This window comes from Ciconia boyciana, chromosome 2, assembly GCF_034638445.1.
Source record: "Ciconia boyciana chromosome 2, ASM3463844v1, whole genome shotgun sequence".
NCBI classification, from domain to species: domain Eukaryota; kingdom Metazoa; phylum Chordata; class Aves; order Ciconiiformes; family Ciconiidae; genus Ciconia; species Ciconia boyciana.
The window spans coordinates 52671706-52690972 of NC_132935.1; the positions used below are offsets into that span (position 1 = coordinate 52671706).

A 19267-nucleotide genomic window follows, 5' to 3' on the forward strand; every position below is an offset into this window, starting at 1 on the left:
GTGCACCCAGGCCAGAATGGGAGTCTGGCATAGCTTGCCCATCTCCTCTGCCAGTAACAAAGTTTTGTTAGATTTTGCAACCATGCGAGCAAAAACCAGCAATAGCATTACTTTCACTGCTAAGGTACTTTTGTTACTGCTTATAGCACTCCCAAGCTAAGAGCAGGGGAAGTTACACACTTAGAAGACTGAAAAGTAGCTAAAACTCATAAAAAGATGTTTCACTTAGCTACAATTTGCAAAAGCTATGAGCAAGAATAATTACTCATACAACAAAAGGCATCAAAACTGCTATTTGAAGGTCCTATTACGGGACCACAAGACTCAGACAAGTAACAGAGGAACATGTTCTCCCTTACTCAACAAGGAGGGATGCTGGAATTGGCAACTGCATAGAGGAAACCAGAATGTAGGTGTACAGAAATTTAGCATTCCTGAAATGTCCTTCATATTGCTGACTGACCTTCTGAGCAAGTTGGCAGGTTTCCGAATTGATCAAAATTAATCATACATTCAATGGCTACATATTGTTAAATCATTTTTAAAATGTTCATGAAGTACTCATGTCTTAACAGCTACAATCAGCTTCAATCAAGTACCATTAACCACACAGCTTGTTGCAAATAAGATACTTACCCTAACAATTTGTGTATGCTGTCGTTCAACGGCAAGGTGCAGAGCAGTTTGCTGGTTAACATTCTGGATATCCAGGTTAGCATTGCCCTGAAAAATATTCAAAGCATTAGCGCATTGTCATCCCAGCAATTCATCTACAGGCAAGGCAGTCAGTCCATTAGGGCACTGAATACGACCCTGAATACGATTCCTAGTTTGGAGATTTGAGAGAAGTGATTAAGTACTTTAATTATTCACTGCACAGACGTTGATCTGTTGAATCAAACTAGGTATCAAATTTTCCAGTCCCCCTGCACCAATAGGCCATCGCAATGATCTCAAAGGCAAGTTTGACCTTTAGAGCTCACCATGTGTCCTTCCCTGCTCCATCGCTTCTGCATTGCGATTGCAGGTGTGAAGAAGCAAACTGTTTTCACATCAGATGGTTAACTGAAGTATGACATCTAAATCCTCCTGAGAAGAGTCCTACCTGATGCACCAATAGTTCAGCTACTTCCACATGATTATTCAGAGCTGCTAGATGCAAGGCAGTGTAACCATCATCTTTTTTCTCGTCAACAATCCATGGTCGTGGTAACTTGGACAATAATACACGCATTGCACTGAAATAAATATGCAGAGATGGCATAAATGTACATATAATATATTTGTTGAATGACAGCAGGATAACAGTAAAACAATATTCATTCTCAGAACTACAAAGTAGTAGTAGCTCAAATAACATTAGTATTTCTTCAAAAAGAGAAAGTAGGTGAAAAGCTATACCGACAGTTCCAAAGCTAATAATCTCATGGTCAGTTCCTTCTAGTTAAAGCATACAAGCAAACCATACAATACCCGAAACAGAGTGGGGGAATCAGATTTTTTCAGAACAATGTTATCTAGCAGTAAAACATTACCTTAAAAAGAAGTATTCACACAAATTCTGAAACATAGTTGACAGAAGTTGTTCTCCCTCAAAATCCTTATAGCATCCTTTACTTATTTAATGAGCAAGTTCCCTGCATTAGCTTTGTTTAAAATCATCACTTTACAAACTGATGCCATTGGCTGTAACAGTTAAGACTTCCAGTTTCTGAGATAAAACTGGAGTAATACCTCCTAGGCACAGACAAAATAAATGCTGAAACTGTAAAGTGATTAGTGGAATATTTTCATAACAGATAGTGGCCGAGTATAACATACCATGGCAGTGTCTAGTACTCCACCCCACTTCTGTATGTGCTCACCAAGACGCCTACCAAAGGAAGGGGATTTATCATCTTCCACCTCAAATTCAAGGGTGAGGAAAAGCAACTCAATTACTAGAGTATTAAAGCAGACTAAAATCCATTAAGTCCAAAGACTGCAGTGTTAAGGTTAATAACACAACACTAGATAAACAAATTGTTCAATCTTGTATTCCCTCAGAAACAGACTTTTCTTAAGTTCACCTGTCTTCACTTAGCTTTTGGAATAGGTAAGTAATCAAACTTCATTCCCTTATTGTCTTATCTTTATAAACAGCACATGCAGCTCCCTTAGGACAGTTCCTCAGAGACAAACAGAAAACCAGAAACTGTTATAATCTTGTGCCAGGAAACCTCTTCTATCATCTGACCTTTCCTTACCGTTGAAGAAACATACTATTTACAGGAGGAAACAGAGCTTTTTCACAAAATTCAAACTTTAAAAATCCAAGTAACACTAACTAATGCAAGTGGTACCACTCAGTCACAGAATGCCTTGCAAAGCAGACACTATAACTGAATTAAACAATTCATTAGCCACCTGATATTGAAAACATGGGATCTCAATAAGCCTCAGAAATATCCTCATAAAATGAGCCTCTCAGCTTTTACTTAAAAATATTCTCAACAGATAGCAATGACTGCACTGTCAAGTAATAACTGAGCTCCTAATTCATTCCAATAATCTGTTACCTTGAACATCCACACCGCATAAGTGCTATTCACTCCTAAGCTCTCTTTTACAGTAAGCCAGCAAGTTTCCTATAAAACAAACAAAAAGCTGTGGTTCTGGGGATAGCTCACTCCAGTGAGCCCTCCTGAAAAGCAGAAGTAAGAGTCCACGAGGTAGATGACTGTACCAGTAAGAAAGTGCACTCCTTCCTTGTCACAAATTAGTGATTTATATTGCTTAAAAAAAAAAATACTGTCAAAGGTATTAACAAAAGTGGTTTTAATATGATGTTGTAGAAGTGCGACTTAAAGTTCGATGGCAAGGTTCACTCTATTTATTCCCGCAAGGAAGAAACATACTAAGGAGAACTGGGTTACGCTCAAGTTAGAATGATTCACAGAGAGACCAGGGATACAAAAGGGTATGGAGGACCCTCCCATTGAGTCACGAGGTTCAGAGTAGACCCCCTTGCTTTCTAAACTCCTGATGGAGCTTAGGTGCAGCTAGGTCCAATCCTAGTGTCAGACTTGGACAACGGTTTATGTCTAAGGGATTATATATGCAAAATGTATCAATTCAGCATGCAATCAAAGTTACCAAGACAAAATCAAAGTTACCATACTGGGAGGTTATGCACGATACTGGTTGCTTACCACAGATCTGTCGTTGGCAAAAGGTCTCTCTGCCTCAAGGAGCAACCTTGAGAGGTGTCCCAACTCAAGGGGAGATCACTGCCACGCCGCCACGCTGCCTAGCAGGGAGAGCTCAAAAAAGGCTCACTTAGGCTGTCATATTTATGGGATAAAGTGGTTGGCTCGTAGTCAAATCACATGCGATGGAAAGGTAGGCATGAGACTCCTTGTACCCACAACTTTTTGTTCCTTGATGAATGAGTCTTGGAAAAGCCACCTGTTATTTATGTGTTAATTGCATGATCGGCATTCCAAACTCATATGTATTGATGTTTACTGTGTTACTCTGTTCCTTTGTGGGTTTTTGAGGAACAGGGCGACACTAGAGGAGTTCTTGGCCTGGCTACAGCTCAGGCCTTTACGTCCTTTGGAGGTACCAAACTACTGCTGGTTTGGTTAAGGGGTCGAGCGCATCCGTCACATTCTCACACACTGCTTGGATGCTATCCTAACAGACCCTGACTTCTTAAGTGTCTCCATGTTCTCCTGCTACTGCACTGAGTACAAAACATAAACCCTCAGTTTCACACTTAATACATCATCTTGGCAGTTGCAGGGTAACAGTCACTTTTTTCCCCAGATTCAGAGTGCCTGAAGGAACCACAACTAAGCAACTGCATCTTCAGGCCGCAGGATCACTCGGGCCCACAGGAGACCCATGACCAACTGCTATGTGGAGCATCCACAGCCAGTCTGCTCTGGAGGTTTGTCCTCCGCAAAGTGGACATAAGCACTTGGCCAGGAACCGAATGCATTTTGCAGTTTGTGGGTTATCTTGGTCTTTCTAGACTCCATCATTATCACAGCTTTCTTGAGGTAAGCAAATAAACAAGAAAACGTTCTCAACCTCTTAGGACTTTTTGTTTTCCTGGCAGGACTAAGCTTCTCACTTCCTCACAGTCCAAATCACTTACAACACAGCAAAATAAGACAACAACACTTAACAGATTGTACATTGCTCATTGTGAACCATTGCTCAGCTTCTATTCATAACACCTTCTATAGCTCTGTCACGCACTAGGAAAAAAAAGACTAGAATATTGGGGGCGGGGGGCGGACACGACCACCAACATTAATTCTTTGAGAGATTCACTTATGCAGTAGTTTCCAAAATTAACAATATAATTTAGTAAAACACAAGTTACCAAAGCTTTAAGAAATGTGGCAAAACAAATATTAGTTGCATTGACAAACATCATTTATTTTGTAATGAAATAATGCATTTTCAAACCTAGGATATAAGTATGTCTCTAGCTCGCAACATCAGAACTGTTTCTAGCTGCCTTAGAGAGGGAGCAAGTCTGGAGCACTGTGGTTTGCATCATACCTGGAGTGTACCTGGGCACACCAGCTCTTCAGAAAGCTGGGCTGATACAGAGCACGCCTCAGGAGCACATGATACCAGCAGCACAACAAGCTGGTCTACTTTCTATAGTGGCTTCCCACAGGGTATCATGCCATGTAAGCTCTTTATCTTCACCTGCCAGGCTCAGTGCTTCTAAAGACCCCATAAAGCTCTAGAGTATCTACTGTGGATCATCAAAAAAGCAAAACAAAAATTACCTGAAAATTCCTTACGACTGATAGAAGCAATATGACCACTGTAAGTGACCAGTAAAAGGTGGGGCAACAATGACCTAAGAAAAAACCCAAGGTCAGAAATGTGGGTTTTTTGTTTTGGTTTGGTTTTGTTTGTGGTTTTGGTTTTTTTTTTTTTACAACTGTAACTACAACTTGAGGAACGTTATGGGAAGGCACCAACACTCAAATGTGCATTTCTCTAATTATAGCCAGCTTGTCTCCAAAGTAGCTCTAGTCACTAAACAAGGAACCGTCCTAACCAACTCAGATGATATTCGATATCCTTTTTTTCAGTAAGAAAATAAGGAAACTGCCAACTCCACAGATAAACAAAATAAAATAAAATTTAAAGTACATTCACACACTTTTAACATGCATCAAGATGTGATTTAAGATGTATCAAGAAGTGAATATACTTCACAAACATTATTGTTGCCATTTCTTTAACACCTCTCATCTTTGAGAGAAAAGCAATAAATTGACTTAATATTTTGTATGCTATGAAAAAATTCACTCACTCTAATATTTGCAAGAGTGCCAGCCTTACCAGATCCTCTTTCAAATCTTTTCCTATTTAGTTTGCTGTCAAATACTAGGAAAATTTTCATCTGAGGTCATCATCAACTGTAAAATATTTGGGGGCTAAGACTGCATCTTGCTTTCATATAAATGAGATACCTGCTACATTTTTGGATGCTCTTAAAATGCATTGGTCCTACTGAAAAAACAGAAGGACCAACAAAACAAACAAACAGCTTCTATGCGTAATAGATTTTTACCTTTTCACAGCGAAGCATCAGAGGACCAGTAGCTACTCCTCAGTTGCTTCTGCCTATACAAGTTAGAGACCACATCTCTCTCTTCCATACTGTGCTAAATTACTGGACAGCAGGATGGAAGGACGGTTTTATAGACATGATATCTTAAAATTCTGCAAGATATTACTATGCTACAAATAGCAAATGCTTATGATGCTCAGTGGCTGCATCCTCCTTTGCTTTAGCTGAGAGGTAGTTTCTTTCAATGCACAAGATCCTGTTCCTTCACACTGCAGCCTTCCTTCCTACAGCTATTCTATTTTGCAGGATTTTCTAGAGCTGCTGCCAAAATTTTGACAGCTAAGTGGCTACCATTCAGAACAGTACTCCCTGGAACGGGCATGCATTGTATCATAAAAAGTCATATTAGTCAATTAATGTTGCATTCCAATTACACAGTAATTCTTGATTAACTTTTCCACAAAAAGTATTAATGAAGAAGCCGAGTTGTACTGCTCCATTTTCAGGACCACAACACAGATGTGGGTCCTGAAAACTTGCTTTTACTTTGTATACATTAAAATAGACCACAGGCTACTTTCACTGTAATTGTATTGAAAAGATCAAGAAATCAGCAAATCTAACAGTAACCCTGACCATTAAAGCAGCTGAAGAAAACTCTTCAGAATATCACCTTCAGTGTATTCAACTGTTACAGATTACACGGCTAATTGAGTAGGTGCAAAGATTATTGATAAGATGCTTAAAACTCTTATTGAAATACTGAAATTACATCATGGCTATGCTATTTAAACATTATTACTAAAACATTATTAATGAAAAAAATTTTGTAACAGGTAAGCTTTGGCATTTGTTGGTCTGCAGTACTTCCAGATTAGCCTGGGCCTTTTTCAGTTGGATGATCTTTTGCAAGTTCTGAAATTTTCTAGGTGGGACAACAAAAGAAAAACTTCAGTGAAAATTTTTGAGGAAGTGGTCTGTAAAGCTTTGAAGGGGGTGACGATACTAGTTCTTCTTTCATAGGAGCTAAACACCTGCTCAGTAAAAAAGGTAATGAGAAAGCACATAGGCGTATAGGGGGCTGAGATCAAGGTATTTGTTGCTTTCCCAGGCCCAACTGTTGGGGGTACAGTGACTTATGAAGCCCACCATAATTCAGCCCCATAAAACGACAGTCCAGGCTCTAATAGTTAGAAGTGATTTGGTAGAAAGAACACCCACTTATACTGCATTACATTTAATTTGAGATGTAGAAGAGTAACAGAAAATGCTGCTGCTGAATGCATCTTTAATTTGACCTTGCCACACGAGCATTTTTTTTTTTTTTTTTTTAAATTCAGGTTTTTAGAGAGTCTGGAACCACAGCTTAATATATGTGGTGTGGTATGTTAAGTAAGTTAAGTTAATTTAAATACAATGTGATGTATTTAAATTATAAATAATAGCAGAATGCAAATTCAACAGCATGAATTTTATATTTGCAACATAAAATGCATCACAGATCTGAACAATACACTAATTCATTTTTACCTAGATAGAGCAGTTGTTTCAATACCAGTTACCAACACTAGAAATACAAAAAACACCAAAACATTGTTATGACCAAAAGTTTTAACATATGGTATATTATTCATTATCAACCTACATATAAAATATCTTTCCTTATGCAGTATTTTACTCATAGAATTTTTACAGATGCTCACCAGCATTACCTGAGAATGCTGCATACAATAATGGATTTATTTGAAAAATCTACAAGATAAAAGTACTTGTAAGCAAGACAAAACTAGCACCTCATTGTATAGAAAAGATTCCAGATTTAACATTCTTAACTACAAAGGCATCCTTCCACCCTGCTTAAAAAATATGTAAAGAAAAACTAGAGAGGATTCTCTGCTACCAACTGCAATTTGACTGCAGAATGACTTAAAGAGAAAAGGTTGGGAGTTTGTGGGATGGTGGTGGGGTGTTTTTGTCTGTTTGGCCTTTTGGGGTTTGTCTGTTTTTTTTTTTTAAAGAACAGATACTTAAGCATAAAAAAAGATAGAGAGACTACTTCACAATCAGCATAAGCACATTTAACTTAAATTGCTACTGAAAAACACAATCCCACTCTTCCCTGCACTTCAATTCCTGCATTATGTCGGCTCTACAGACACGTCACTGTCTAGTGAGTGAAGCAACGTGCCAGACTCAATTTGGCAAGTTTGCTTTCAGACAGATCAATGAGATAATCTAACTTACCCTGTGACTTCATGATCACTAGAAGTGATAGGAATAAGGAAATGATGAAGCTAGAGTTGCAGGGAGGGCAGACTGCCCTTTCCAGAAGCAAAGTCTTAGATCAGCATAAACTTATCAGGAATCATATCTCTAGGGGTTGTAATGATTCAGTGCACTTTCTACTACATGTTTCTCTACTCCCCTGCCATCCTCCTCCCTCAGGTCAGCTTTCCACTGTCCAGTGTGACATGGTTTCATAATATATTTTACAGCAATCCCGGCTTGAAGTATTCCCACACACACCTTCTTCTCCACTTATTCCCACCCCTGGCTCAGCTAAGCCTGTTCATCTGTTTCCTGTTAAACAGCTGAAGGAACAGACCAGATTTGAAGACAGCTTCCATAATATGACATGCATTTTAAAACACAACTAGAAGCAAGATTACTTTTTACTAATCCCATTCTTGTCCACCTCTGCTCAAGAAACAAAAAAAGTGGTCCCAACACGGCATCTAAAAAGTCATCCCTTTTTGTTGGATTATTTCTTATACAAAATAGTACTCCGAGCCTGCTCACTGTGAAGCCAAAGAAATATTTGTACCAGCATAGTGCAAGAAGTAACACAGGAGCAGGACAGTCCTATTTTTGGCAACGATATGATCTTAAGTGCACATCAGCACACAACTTCAAGCCAAATCAGTTCCCTGATCTGGTTCACACCACACTCGCTGTGCAGCACAGGGAGTTACGCTGGACGAACAAAGAAGGAAGTACCCCTCAGGAACAAGTAACAAAGAACAGATTAATACCATAGACTGGTATTACTGAGCACTCTGTCTCATGAAATTAGAGTTTAATATTTCATATCTGACTGACGGCTCAGTTAGCATAAGTTGAAGCAAGCAGGCTGTTTCCTCCTTTTTGTCTCTCAGTATTTTCAAGTATCTCTTGGTATTTGAAAAATTGATTTCAATATACATGAAACTAAAGAAACAATGAGGTATATACATTTACATGGAATTCACAAAAACGTAACCTGTATTAGCCTAGATCTTACACAACAATTTTGTCTTCAGTGTATGATTATGAAATTGAAGAAAGATAAATGAAAAAATGTGACTTTTACCAGAAAGCTACAGTGCAACAGAAGTTACATGGTAAGCAGCTAAAGCACAGGACAAAGTCAACATAAAAAAAGAGGAAGCAAGGAAAGTATAAATCCAAGACAGTGCTCTGTTCAGGACTTTGCAATTCACCCTCTACCCTACATTACTGATCTTTAATATATTAGTAACTACTAATTACATCAATATTCATTGAGATGACCTTTTCATTTAATAAGTTTGTCTAATTTTAGATTGAGAGATTTTCAGCTTTTTCACTCTTCTTGCTCCTGAGCAACATAAAGCATTTTGTCTGAAAAATATGAAGTCTTGAAGGATTTGGGTTCCTGATTGTTGTATTTAAATGGCTACATTTCAGTTACTTTATTCTTTTCTGAAGAAAACATCGCATATACTCCCTATGAAAACAAAAATCGCCCTTTTCGTATTTTGAATGCATAGTTATTGGTCTTGTTATAAGCCAATTTTGTACACATGAAAGTCAGATTAAAGGATTGAGCTGTTGACTTGATTTTTTTAATTATTCTTTTCTTCTAAAATATTTGAGCTTTTTCAAAGAACAGTAGTACCTAATTTACACATGCATTTATTTTTAAAAAGTAATTTTATAGCTAAGCATTATAAACAAAATACTATAGAATTATTAAACATAACAGTATGGAATTACATGAATTTACTACTTAAGGCAAAAGGTATCTGTTTTCCAAATAATTTCTAACTTGATTTGAATATGGAAATGTGGGGCCACAAATCAGTGCCAACTTCTTATTTATAAAGTAACAGTATGATTTGCAGTTGAGAACTTAAAACTAGATGCACACAAAAGCCGCTTAGACCTCAGGTTAAACGGCGTGTTGTTACTCATGGCATTTTTCACTGATCAAGAAACCAGGTTACACAACCTACCATGGCAGCGCAGGATATTTGTTGTTCTATATCTGCATGAAGTCCTTGCCTTGATACTAGCAGGGCTGCCTTTTTTTTTTTCTCTCTCTCCTTCCCCCCCCCCCCCCCCCAACGTTTCTAAGTATAGTGACAACCTCATCAGGGTTTACTAGTAGCAGCGCAAGCTCAGTGAAAACCTGGGAAATCTAACTGGAAACACGAGAGAGTGCTTTATTTGGCAGTGCTAAAAAAACCTGGGGACAAATGGCTCAGCGGCGGTGGAAGTGCAGGCTGCACAATCAATACGCAGAGAGCTGGATAGAGGCTCCCTCCGCTGCTGGATCGACAATCGACAGCTGAGAGACTATTTTTTGCAATGGTTGACTAAATATGGTCAGGGAAGAGAGAGGCACAAGAGAGCCTGTTTGCCTGGGAGTGCATGTTTCAAATGCTTAGCTGCCTATAAAGCCGTAACAGTTTTGCTCGTGCCCTCTGAGTGGGAAATACGGTCAGTGTCTTCTGTAGTGTGCGTGCGGGAGCCCTGACCTCGCTAGCAGACTTGACCTCTGAAGATGGAAAGTAGCTTCAACACAGACCTGCCTACAGTTAAGCCTGGAAACATAACCTCAAGCAAGAAAAGATGCAGTGCAATATCTAAGGAACTAGAAGAAACCAATATTTGCCAGGGGAGGGGGGAGACGATCGCGCTTTTTTTGTGCCTTTTTTTTTTTTTTGGAAGCGACTCCAACTTTTGGGGGCTCGGTTTGGTTTTTTGTTGGGTTTTTTTTTTCTTTTTGCCTGTGATTATTTTCATCTGACAGTGGGCTAAGTTCACCTTCCCTTGGCTTCCTAGCATCTATCCTTGGAGTCTTAACTCTCAGTCCAGCAGACATAAGGTATAATTTCTATACAACATCATCCATATTTTAGCATTCCAAGAAAGGCAGCAGGTGCCAATTAGGCACCGGTCTTTATGCTTTTTTTTCTTTTAAGTTTTATCTATTTAAGGTGGTGAGGTACTGTACGCACCGACATTTGCCCCCCCTTGCCTCCCCCTCCCATGTAATGAAGAGCTGATTCAGCGAATAGAGTGAGAGCACTCAGGATGAGATGGCTGCTGCTGATGTGTCTCTAGGTCATTACCTCTCTTCCAACTGCAAATGCTGCATGATACTAAGCTTACAGGTAATAGAACATCAGGAGACCTGCATTATTCTGCACGTTTAAAGGATGCCTATGACTTTCTGCATGTATAACTTATTTACTAGAATGTTTTTTTTTATTGTTATATTAATCCCTCTACTCTGGGAACAGCTTAATTTTGAGTGTGTTAAAGTACCAAGCATTTGTAGTGTAAAGAGCAGGTTGAAAGAAAACAACATTAGTCCAAATTTCATAGCAAAAAAACCCAACTTGCTTGGTAGGCAGAATTCTTTTTAAAGAAGACAAACTCAAAAACTGCAATGCCATTAACTGATTGTTCATTTCAGTGAAATATATTCTTATCCTCCTATGCACAACTAAAAAAATTACCAACTTTAAAAAGAAAATTTAATAAACAGTGTAGTAGTGCAATGCTGAGTTCTCAAGTAGGTCTAAGCAAAATTTTCAAGGTGCTTTTTCTCAGATGTACATGAAAACAACCTACTTAAAAACTAGAATGTGACTGCTGTGATTCTAATGCTGCATTGCTGTTTCTCCTTGTAGTACTGTGCTAGCTACTGCTACACTCTGATTTGCTCTCTATCAGCTGCACTAGGTTTTTGTCATGAGCTGCAGAAATTCTTACTTCCTCTGCTCTCAGCTTTCCTTATGACTGTTACATTTACTAATTGTTAAGCTTATTTAAAATTTACCTTCTAATGCTGTAAAGGCAAAGCTTACTCTTTACTGTAACCCCAATCAACTCCTGAAATGCAAATTAAGCAACCATAAGCTATATCTGACAGTCCCTTAGAAGTCAAACCCGTACTGTACATCAAATATTTAACTACCATTCCAAACCAAGGCGCACAGAGTCTGACGAAACAGGGTTAAACTTGGGGTTTGTTTCTTTGAGGGTTTGGGGGTTTTTTTTTTGTTTGGGTTTTTTTGGTTGGTTTTTTTTTTTTTTTTAGTTGTTATAAGTATTTCAAGTGTGGACAAGATTTTGACTGAAGCAGGTGAGTGCCAATTTTAAAAAATGAGAAAAGCTGCTTGCAGAAGTGTTGAATAGGTATTAGCTTTCACATGTGACCTTCGGCCTAACAATCCAAATCCTGTCACAGCAGTTAGAGGTTGTTTTCTTAATTCAATGTCATCATCCTTACGATAAGCAAGATCACCAGTGGCATGTGCTGTTATTTTTTCTTTTTTAAACCACTGTGAACAGCAACGGAAATAAGTATAAACCTGCAAAGAGTTTGCAGAATACCGGATGGGATGCAAAAAGCATGGAAGTGGAATTGGGGAGGGTAGGAAAATAAGTTTATAACTGCCATATTAGACAAGTCTATACTTCCCTTCAGGACACTAGATGCAAACTGTACACCAGCATGGAAATCTGCTAGAAGACCTGGGAGGAAGCTGAAGTTTTTACAGTGGAATACAACTACAAATTCCAAGAAAACACGTTGCAAAGCTACCTGCGATTCAACTCTCCACTCAAACGTGGTCACTCAGAATGAACAGCAAGAGGCTGCAAAAATCTGGAAAAGCACATCTAATGTCCGTGCCATCCCAGAACAATGAACTATAACCGGCTTTAAGCCACTGTGCAGGTAAATTGCATTGCAAAGTTCAGTTAGAATAAGTTTATTTTCTACCATCAGTTAGTCATAACATTGTTCTTCCAAAGAATTGTCAGCCTGAGTTTTACATAATGACAGCAACGGAAAGCAGCAAAATACTTTTCAGGTTCATCTGACAGGTAGTCGAGCAACTCTGTGTGTACCTGCTCAGAGTACATACTTCTTTATGTACCCATATGAACATACAATGCTATGGAATGTAAAGAAGTATGTATTTTTGGCAGGCACAGAACGACCATTAAGAGGAAACTAAACAGCTGTTGGAAGAAACAGGTTTCCCTCTTGTTTGAATGACATTCATGTGACAAATTAACTTGCTAAGGGTCAGTTGGTATTGCCAAAATAACTCATACTTGTTAGTAACGAATCACAAAACATTAAATTAAGTTACTATAAAAGTGGGTAGGAAGACTTGTTAACAGCTGATAAGCAGAACATTAGTTGTAAACAAAGAATTCAAAACAAGGCTGGAAATGAACCCTTGAAACACACCGATTAAGACTGCAGCACGGCTGCAAAATTTATCATTACCAGTACTCCTCACTTAATAGATCCTAAACTAATCTTAAAAGCCTGATTATCAAAATGTATCTCATTAAAAACAAGCCATTGTTCTATTAATCACAGCCAGTTCTGTGTACTTCAGATGACAGTATTTAAATTTACATCTACCATAGAACATTTAATCTACAGGTTGCAACTAAGACACAAGTAGAAACAGCTAAAAATTAAGGCTGTGATTTAGAGAAAAGGATAGCCAAAATAATTGAGTATTATAGCTTCTGCAATTTAATATGAGACTTAAGTTAGAATTTTCTACAAATCAGCACTCATTATGCTCACTGAGCTCTTCGATACAAAGTGCAGTGTCAGGTTTATGCACAGAAAGTGACAATACAGAGATTTCTAGGCCACAGTTGCTAGTCAGCGGATTAAAGCTATTGACAGATTCCTAAATGAAAACACAAATGACAACTACAACCTAGTAGGTAAGTTATCTTAAATACTATTTTCAAATAAGCTGGATTTATTTTAAATCCAAATTTAAGAAAATTGGCCAAGAAAATATGACTTTGTAGCATGCAGAAAATTGTAAGAACTACATGAGAAATAGTCCTGCAACAGTTTCAAGTGCTAAAAGCGGTATTAATTAAAATATATCAGCACATACCATCCCTAAGTAAAGACACTCAACATCAAATTCAGGAACAAGCTAAAATACGAGGAAAGACCTCCCGGTTCATCAATCCAGCCATTCCTATTCATGACAGCAGCCTTCTAAAAGCAGTTATTAAATAGGATACGTCCATGATAAGTAGGTACATTTGGCCCAGATTAACGACTCTAACTGTACCCCTGTGCTTACTAAAATGTCTGGTAGGAAAAAAAAAGATAAATAAAAAAGGCAATGCACCATTTTTAGATGGAGAATCTTATTTTTAAATACTCACATAATTCTCAAATACCTAATACTATACATAGCTTGCTATTTTTATTACCTGAAACTACAGAACAACATATATACAAGAAGAAACATTATCTTATCAGAACCATTTTCTTAAGTAAAATATTAATATTTGTTTTAAAGCTATTTCTCTTATGAGCAGATATTTTGTCATGAAGACTACAGTACCTTAACATCTAAATTAAAACCTGGTTTATAGTGGGAAACAAATCAAATTGTAGTAGCTTTTCTAAATGGAGCGATGCTACTGAACTTGATCATGCTCACAGAAGGAATTTGGTATTACCAACAGTTTTACAGAGGGGTTAATTGCTAAGCATTTACTTCTTTTCCTGAAGAGTTCCTGTCCCCACCACCAATTGATTTGGCTTCCACTATATAATGAGACCAACTTTTTAACAGCTTAAATTTATTTTGAAAGGTTTTGGTAACAATTCATCATGTTGTGTTCTTTCTTGTCTTCTTTGTATAACACTGCAATGCTATTCTGAAACAAAATGACAGTTCAGAGTGATACAAAAGTTAAAATTATATGTTGACATTGCTTCCTGCTAGTTCATGTTAGCATATCTCTAAGAATACATATCCAGTCACTCTAAAATGTCACATCCATCACTTAGATCAGCTGTTCAATTTTAACTGAGCACATGCTGAACTTTGGGCATCTGCTGACACAGTTGTAACTCAAACATTTCAACTGTGTGACTGACAGGGATAACAGATGCTGACATTATCAAATGCTACACGGCTTTTTTTCCACGGCCGTTTTTTGTCCCGATATGGCCAGTACATGAAACTGTATTGCCATCCAAAAGCGCACTTGAGCAGCTGTATCTGTAAAACAGTTCCTGTATAACTGGTAAAAATAGAAACTAATTTTATAGCCATCTTTAATGCTTAAGTCCAAGTGACACACCTGCTATGTTTCTATTAGGACACATGGTGTTGGGAATATATTTACATAAATCTTCTCCCCAGCATCAGACTATGCAACAAACAGATGTAGACTATACTTGACATACTCATTACTAGTAAATGGCTTGAACTAAGGTTGCCCCCTACTTCCCACTGGAGTCAAAGCTCAAAAAGAATTCAGCATACAACATAAAGTTATGTGAGCGTGCACAAATGTATTAAGGACCTTAATTTAGAAGGAATCAGATGCAACCCCAGATAATTCTTTAAAAGCTGTAGTTTTCTGACATTAAATGTTTTTATATATACAATCAGGGGAAAAAAAAAATCTATTCTGCTATATTATATAATCATTCCTAAAAAGTTAATACTAACCAGAGATATAGTAATGGAATTGTAAGCACTTGACATTTATACTTGTGGTAACCAACTACAGCATTAAAGCAGCTGCAAAAGGGAACCTGCCAGAAAATGAATGGGGGGGAGCGTGGGGGGGAAACCAAAACCTTCTTCCCCAGTAAAGTTTAACATAAAGAGGCAAGGGAGCTCTACAGGAGTAGAAATTGTAAGACTACAGTTTCTGGTCACTACTCTAGAATTTCATTATTGCAGACAGAAAAGTTAAAACTGTAACTATAATTTTATTTGAGATTCTTTCAAAGAGCCTCAAGGAAGGAACAAATGTGGATATTGTACAGGCCTTTCCAGTACACAGCTTTCCATTTTGCCGTCTCCAAATTAGTGAAGGAATTTAAATTTGCATTGACTAGAAACAAAACGTGTAACACAGAAGAAAGCCACATGTTCTTTGTGAACTGTTCATGTACTTAAAAATGTGTTACTGAATTATAACCTTCCTGCACGCCAATGCTTTGCTAAAGCTGGTAAAATGGAACCAAATCACCTCTTCAATGGATTTGGTCCCCTTCAACCAGCTGTAGCTATGCATTGATCACTACAGGATCTCTCATATTTTTAAAACTGGACACTAAGTCTGCTCAGAGTAATTATGCAGTCCTCTCTGCAGTTGAGTTTAATTATTCTAGGCAGTTCGAAGATAGAAGGTAATAAGAAGTGTAGTAAATTCTATATTCCAAAATTTCAAGGTTGTATTTGTCAATAAACAGCTAATGGTGTTTAATATTCTGTCCATATTCAGTGAAAACTGATCTCTTATAACATTTATAAAGAAGATAGGTAAACAGTGAAATAAACACATTTTCCAATGATTTATTGTCTCTTGTATTTTTCCTCAAGTCTGTTGCCCTTTGTAACAGAACTGACCAAAAAAACCTCATCAAAAGGAAGCAATCATGAACAGGATTGGCAATGGAGGGAAAGTCTGCTTCCCGTGATCCCCCTCCCTGCCACCCCCCCACCCCCCTTTTTTTAATTGCACAAGGGAGGAAACTCCACAGAGTAGGAACTGTGTTTGTCATCTTGCACATGCTGGGCATATTATTTACTATTTAAAGATAATAAACTTGTCACTGACCTCAACAGCTACAGGCTAATCTGCCCAATTACAGGTCTGCTCATGGAGATTATATTCTTTCTCTAAATCAACTTGAACAAAAGTCTTATTTCAAAGCATATTCTGACATAATACTTTAATAAGAGGGTTTAGGAACATGCTTTTTTTGCACTCAGCTTCAATTAAGCTTCAACCTATACTTACTGTTGGAACCACAAATATGAAAGTAAAAAATCCCTTTTACTGGTTTAGAAAATAATTGTACAACTCTTCAATTACCTCACAACTTGTCTCTGTGAGGGCCTCCACAACAATACAGCACAAAAGTCCCTGAAACACTCATTAACACTAAGGACAGGTGAGAAACCCCACCTCTCAAATACATTACTAGAAACAGTTAAAAATTCCACTGCCAACCAGTTCAAACCATCTGCAAGCCTAAAAACAAGGAGAGATCTACTAAATAAGACAACCATGGGGAAAAAGTATAATTCCATTTTAAACCACAATCTCCCACTTGCTAGTTTATGAACGTAAAGATGACATACTCCTTGCTATTGGACAGCAATATGAAATCTGCATCTTACCCCAAGATTTTAATTTTTTCATTTAAAGTCCAGCAGAATTTATTGCTCTGAAGAACTAGTTGTACGCATGTGCAAAGTCAGGTCAGCTCTAAAAGCAGCCTCTAAGATGCTAGCTGCAGCATGAATAAAGCTCTCTTCACAAGATACAATGCAAATCTAAAACTAACTGGGGCAACGGATATAAAATACGCCTACACTTCACAGTCATGTCTTCAGCTCAAAAATCTGAAGTCACAGGTATGCAAATAGATCAAACATAACCAAGAGTTGATAACATGGCAAAAATAACCAATCTGTACAGTATTTTCAAATTTTACTCTCCTTTTTTCTGTCTGAAAAATCTCATTAACACTGAAGAGGCAAAGTCTGCCAAGCTTTGAGGTTCACAGTACTTTGAAAAAAGTCCAAAATAAATGCACTTTTAATGACTGACTCAGTTAAAAATCATGAACAAACCATGTATTAAATAAAATCTTAACTTCCCCACACTTCATTTAAAATTTCTTTTTAGCTCTATCTCCCACATACAAGTTTAAAGCTACCTACAGCATAAACTGAATAACGTCCATTCTACATTTCAACATTGTACATTAGCACAAAAGCCATAAGTTCTGTTTCTGTACCAATTCACAAGGTCTGAAAAGAAGCAAATTATTGAAAGGAAAAATATTCCACTAACAATAGCATACTCTCCAAAACACACTATACCTTGACTTCTGGAAAACTCTGCCAAACTGTCATGGAAGATTAAGTGCTGAGAAAAATCTAAGCTATTTGACATAAATCACTATCTTTCTTATAATATTTATCTAATATTCAAATGTTTAAAATAAAATATATTTATTTTCATATGAAAAATGAAAAACTTTCAAATGTTCTTCTCAGCACAGTTTGTGTGGGGTTTTTTTCTTGAAGATCTATCTCCCTACTGTTAGTAAAGGTCAGAACCCAAGCCAAGAAGCAGAACAGGTTTTGCACTGAAAATGAAATTGATTCAAAATACCTATTTGATATCAACTGTGAAAAATTCTATAGAAATCTAGTTCACTTTATTGTGGTATCCATGCACTTAACACATGCATTTATTTTATTATCATTAACAAGGAAGATGGATGTGGACTTTATCAATACTTACTTACATAGCAAGTATTTTATTTTTATAAGTATATCTATACACACATATGCATACATGCTTTTTTTAATATATAAGAATATATGTTTAACTTTTATAAAATAACATTTATAAAATAATGTATTTATATATTTGACCTTACAGGGAATTTAGTGCACTGTATTCCATATAAGGCACCACACCCTAAAGCCACAAAAACTGCAGTTTAGGTGAAACATGAAAGCTTAGATTAGGAAAAATAGGTCCTTAAGTAAGGTTTCAAGCAGAATATATTACGTACTGCTTGTGACCCATACCAGCTACAAGCTAAAGTTTAGGGGGTTATTTTTAACAGTGTTTTAAATAGTTTATGCTTAGTGCATTTAACAATTAGTAATATCCATTGTTCTATATCAGATTAGAAAAACAAAGTGGCAAATATAAAACCTTTGGTTTCATTCAGAAACAGGCCAGTGGTAGAACTACAGAATCAACAATGAAATAAATGACTATCACTAAAGTCTTAAAGAAAATAAAACTTAACCCCTAAATGAATCAAACTATTATAATGAAGTTTTGGCTAGAGGGAAAAAAATTAAAAATTATTCAAAATAGATTTATTTTGGTTTTATTTTCATTAATTTCTTCCCAGGCTGATGTGTAAAAAATCTAATGCTGTAAACAAATGAAACTACCCCTTCTGTGATGGAGACAACATTCTCTCTTTTTACATGCTTCAGAAGTGCTCAGATATAACTGCAACCAAACCAGTACATATCTAACAGCTTTAGCTATCTAACTGTTTTAGATGCAAGCAAAACCCCATGTATGGGGGGAACATACACAGGGTTCTACACTAATACTGGAAATATTTTCCTATTCTTCTGGTAAAACTTCGGTAAAGGAGAGAGGACTCTGGGAAAAATTGCACTATGTCTCACATTCTACCAACTGTCAAACTGACCCAGTCTGAACTACAATTTGGATCCCTCCATAAAAGAAAAAGCCTGCTGCTCCTAAATCATTCATCCACAGAAAAATCTTCACCATCCCTATGAAGAGCTTTTTTTCCCGTACACTTTCTCTGCATCTCATATTGAGATC

The 19267-nt window shown here is 37.2% G+C and overlaps 1 protein-coding gene across 10 annotated transcripts in view; it reads right to left on the reverse strand.

Annotated features, from left to right (window-relative positions):
- Positions 1-19267, reverse strand: part of MIB1 (MIB E3 ubiquitin protein ligase 1) — a 130948-nt gene that overhangs the window by 71397 nt on the left and 40284 nt on the right. For all 10 annotated transcript variants that reach the window (XR_012040923.1, XR_012040924.1, XR_012040922.1 and 7 more), the window contains 2 exons: positions 1106-1238; positions 637-723 (listed from right to left, as the gene is read on the reverse strand). Coding sequence is in view for 4 of the 10 variants with exons in the window: in XM_072852646.1 (XP_072708747.1) it covers positions 637-723; positions 1106-1238 (220 nt within the window). In the remaining 6 variants the exon portion in view is untranslated. The remainder of the gene's footprint in view (positions 1-636; positions 724-1105; positions 1239-19267) is intronic.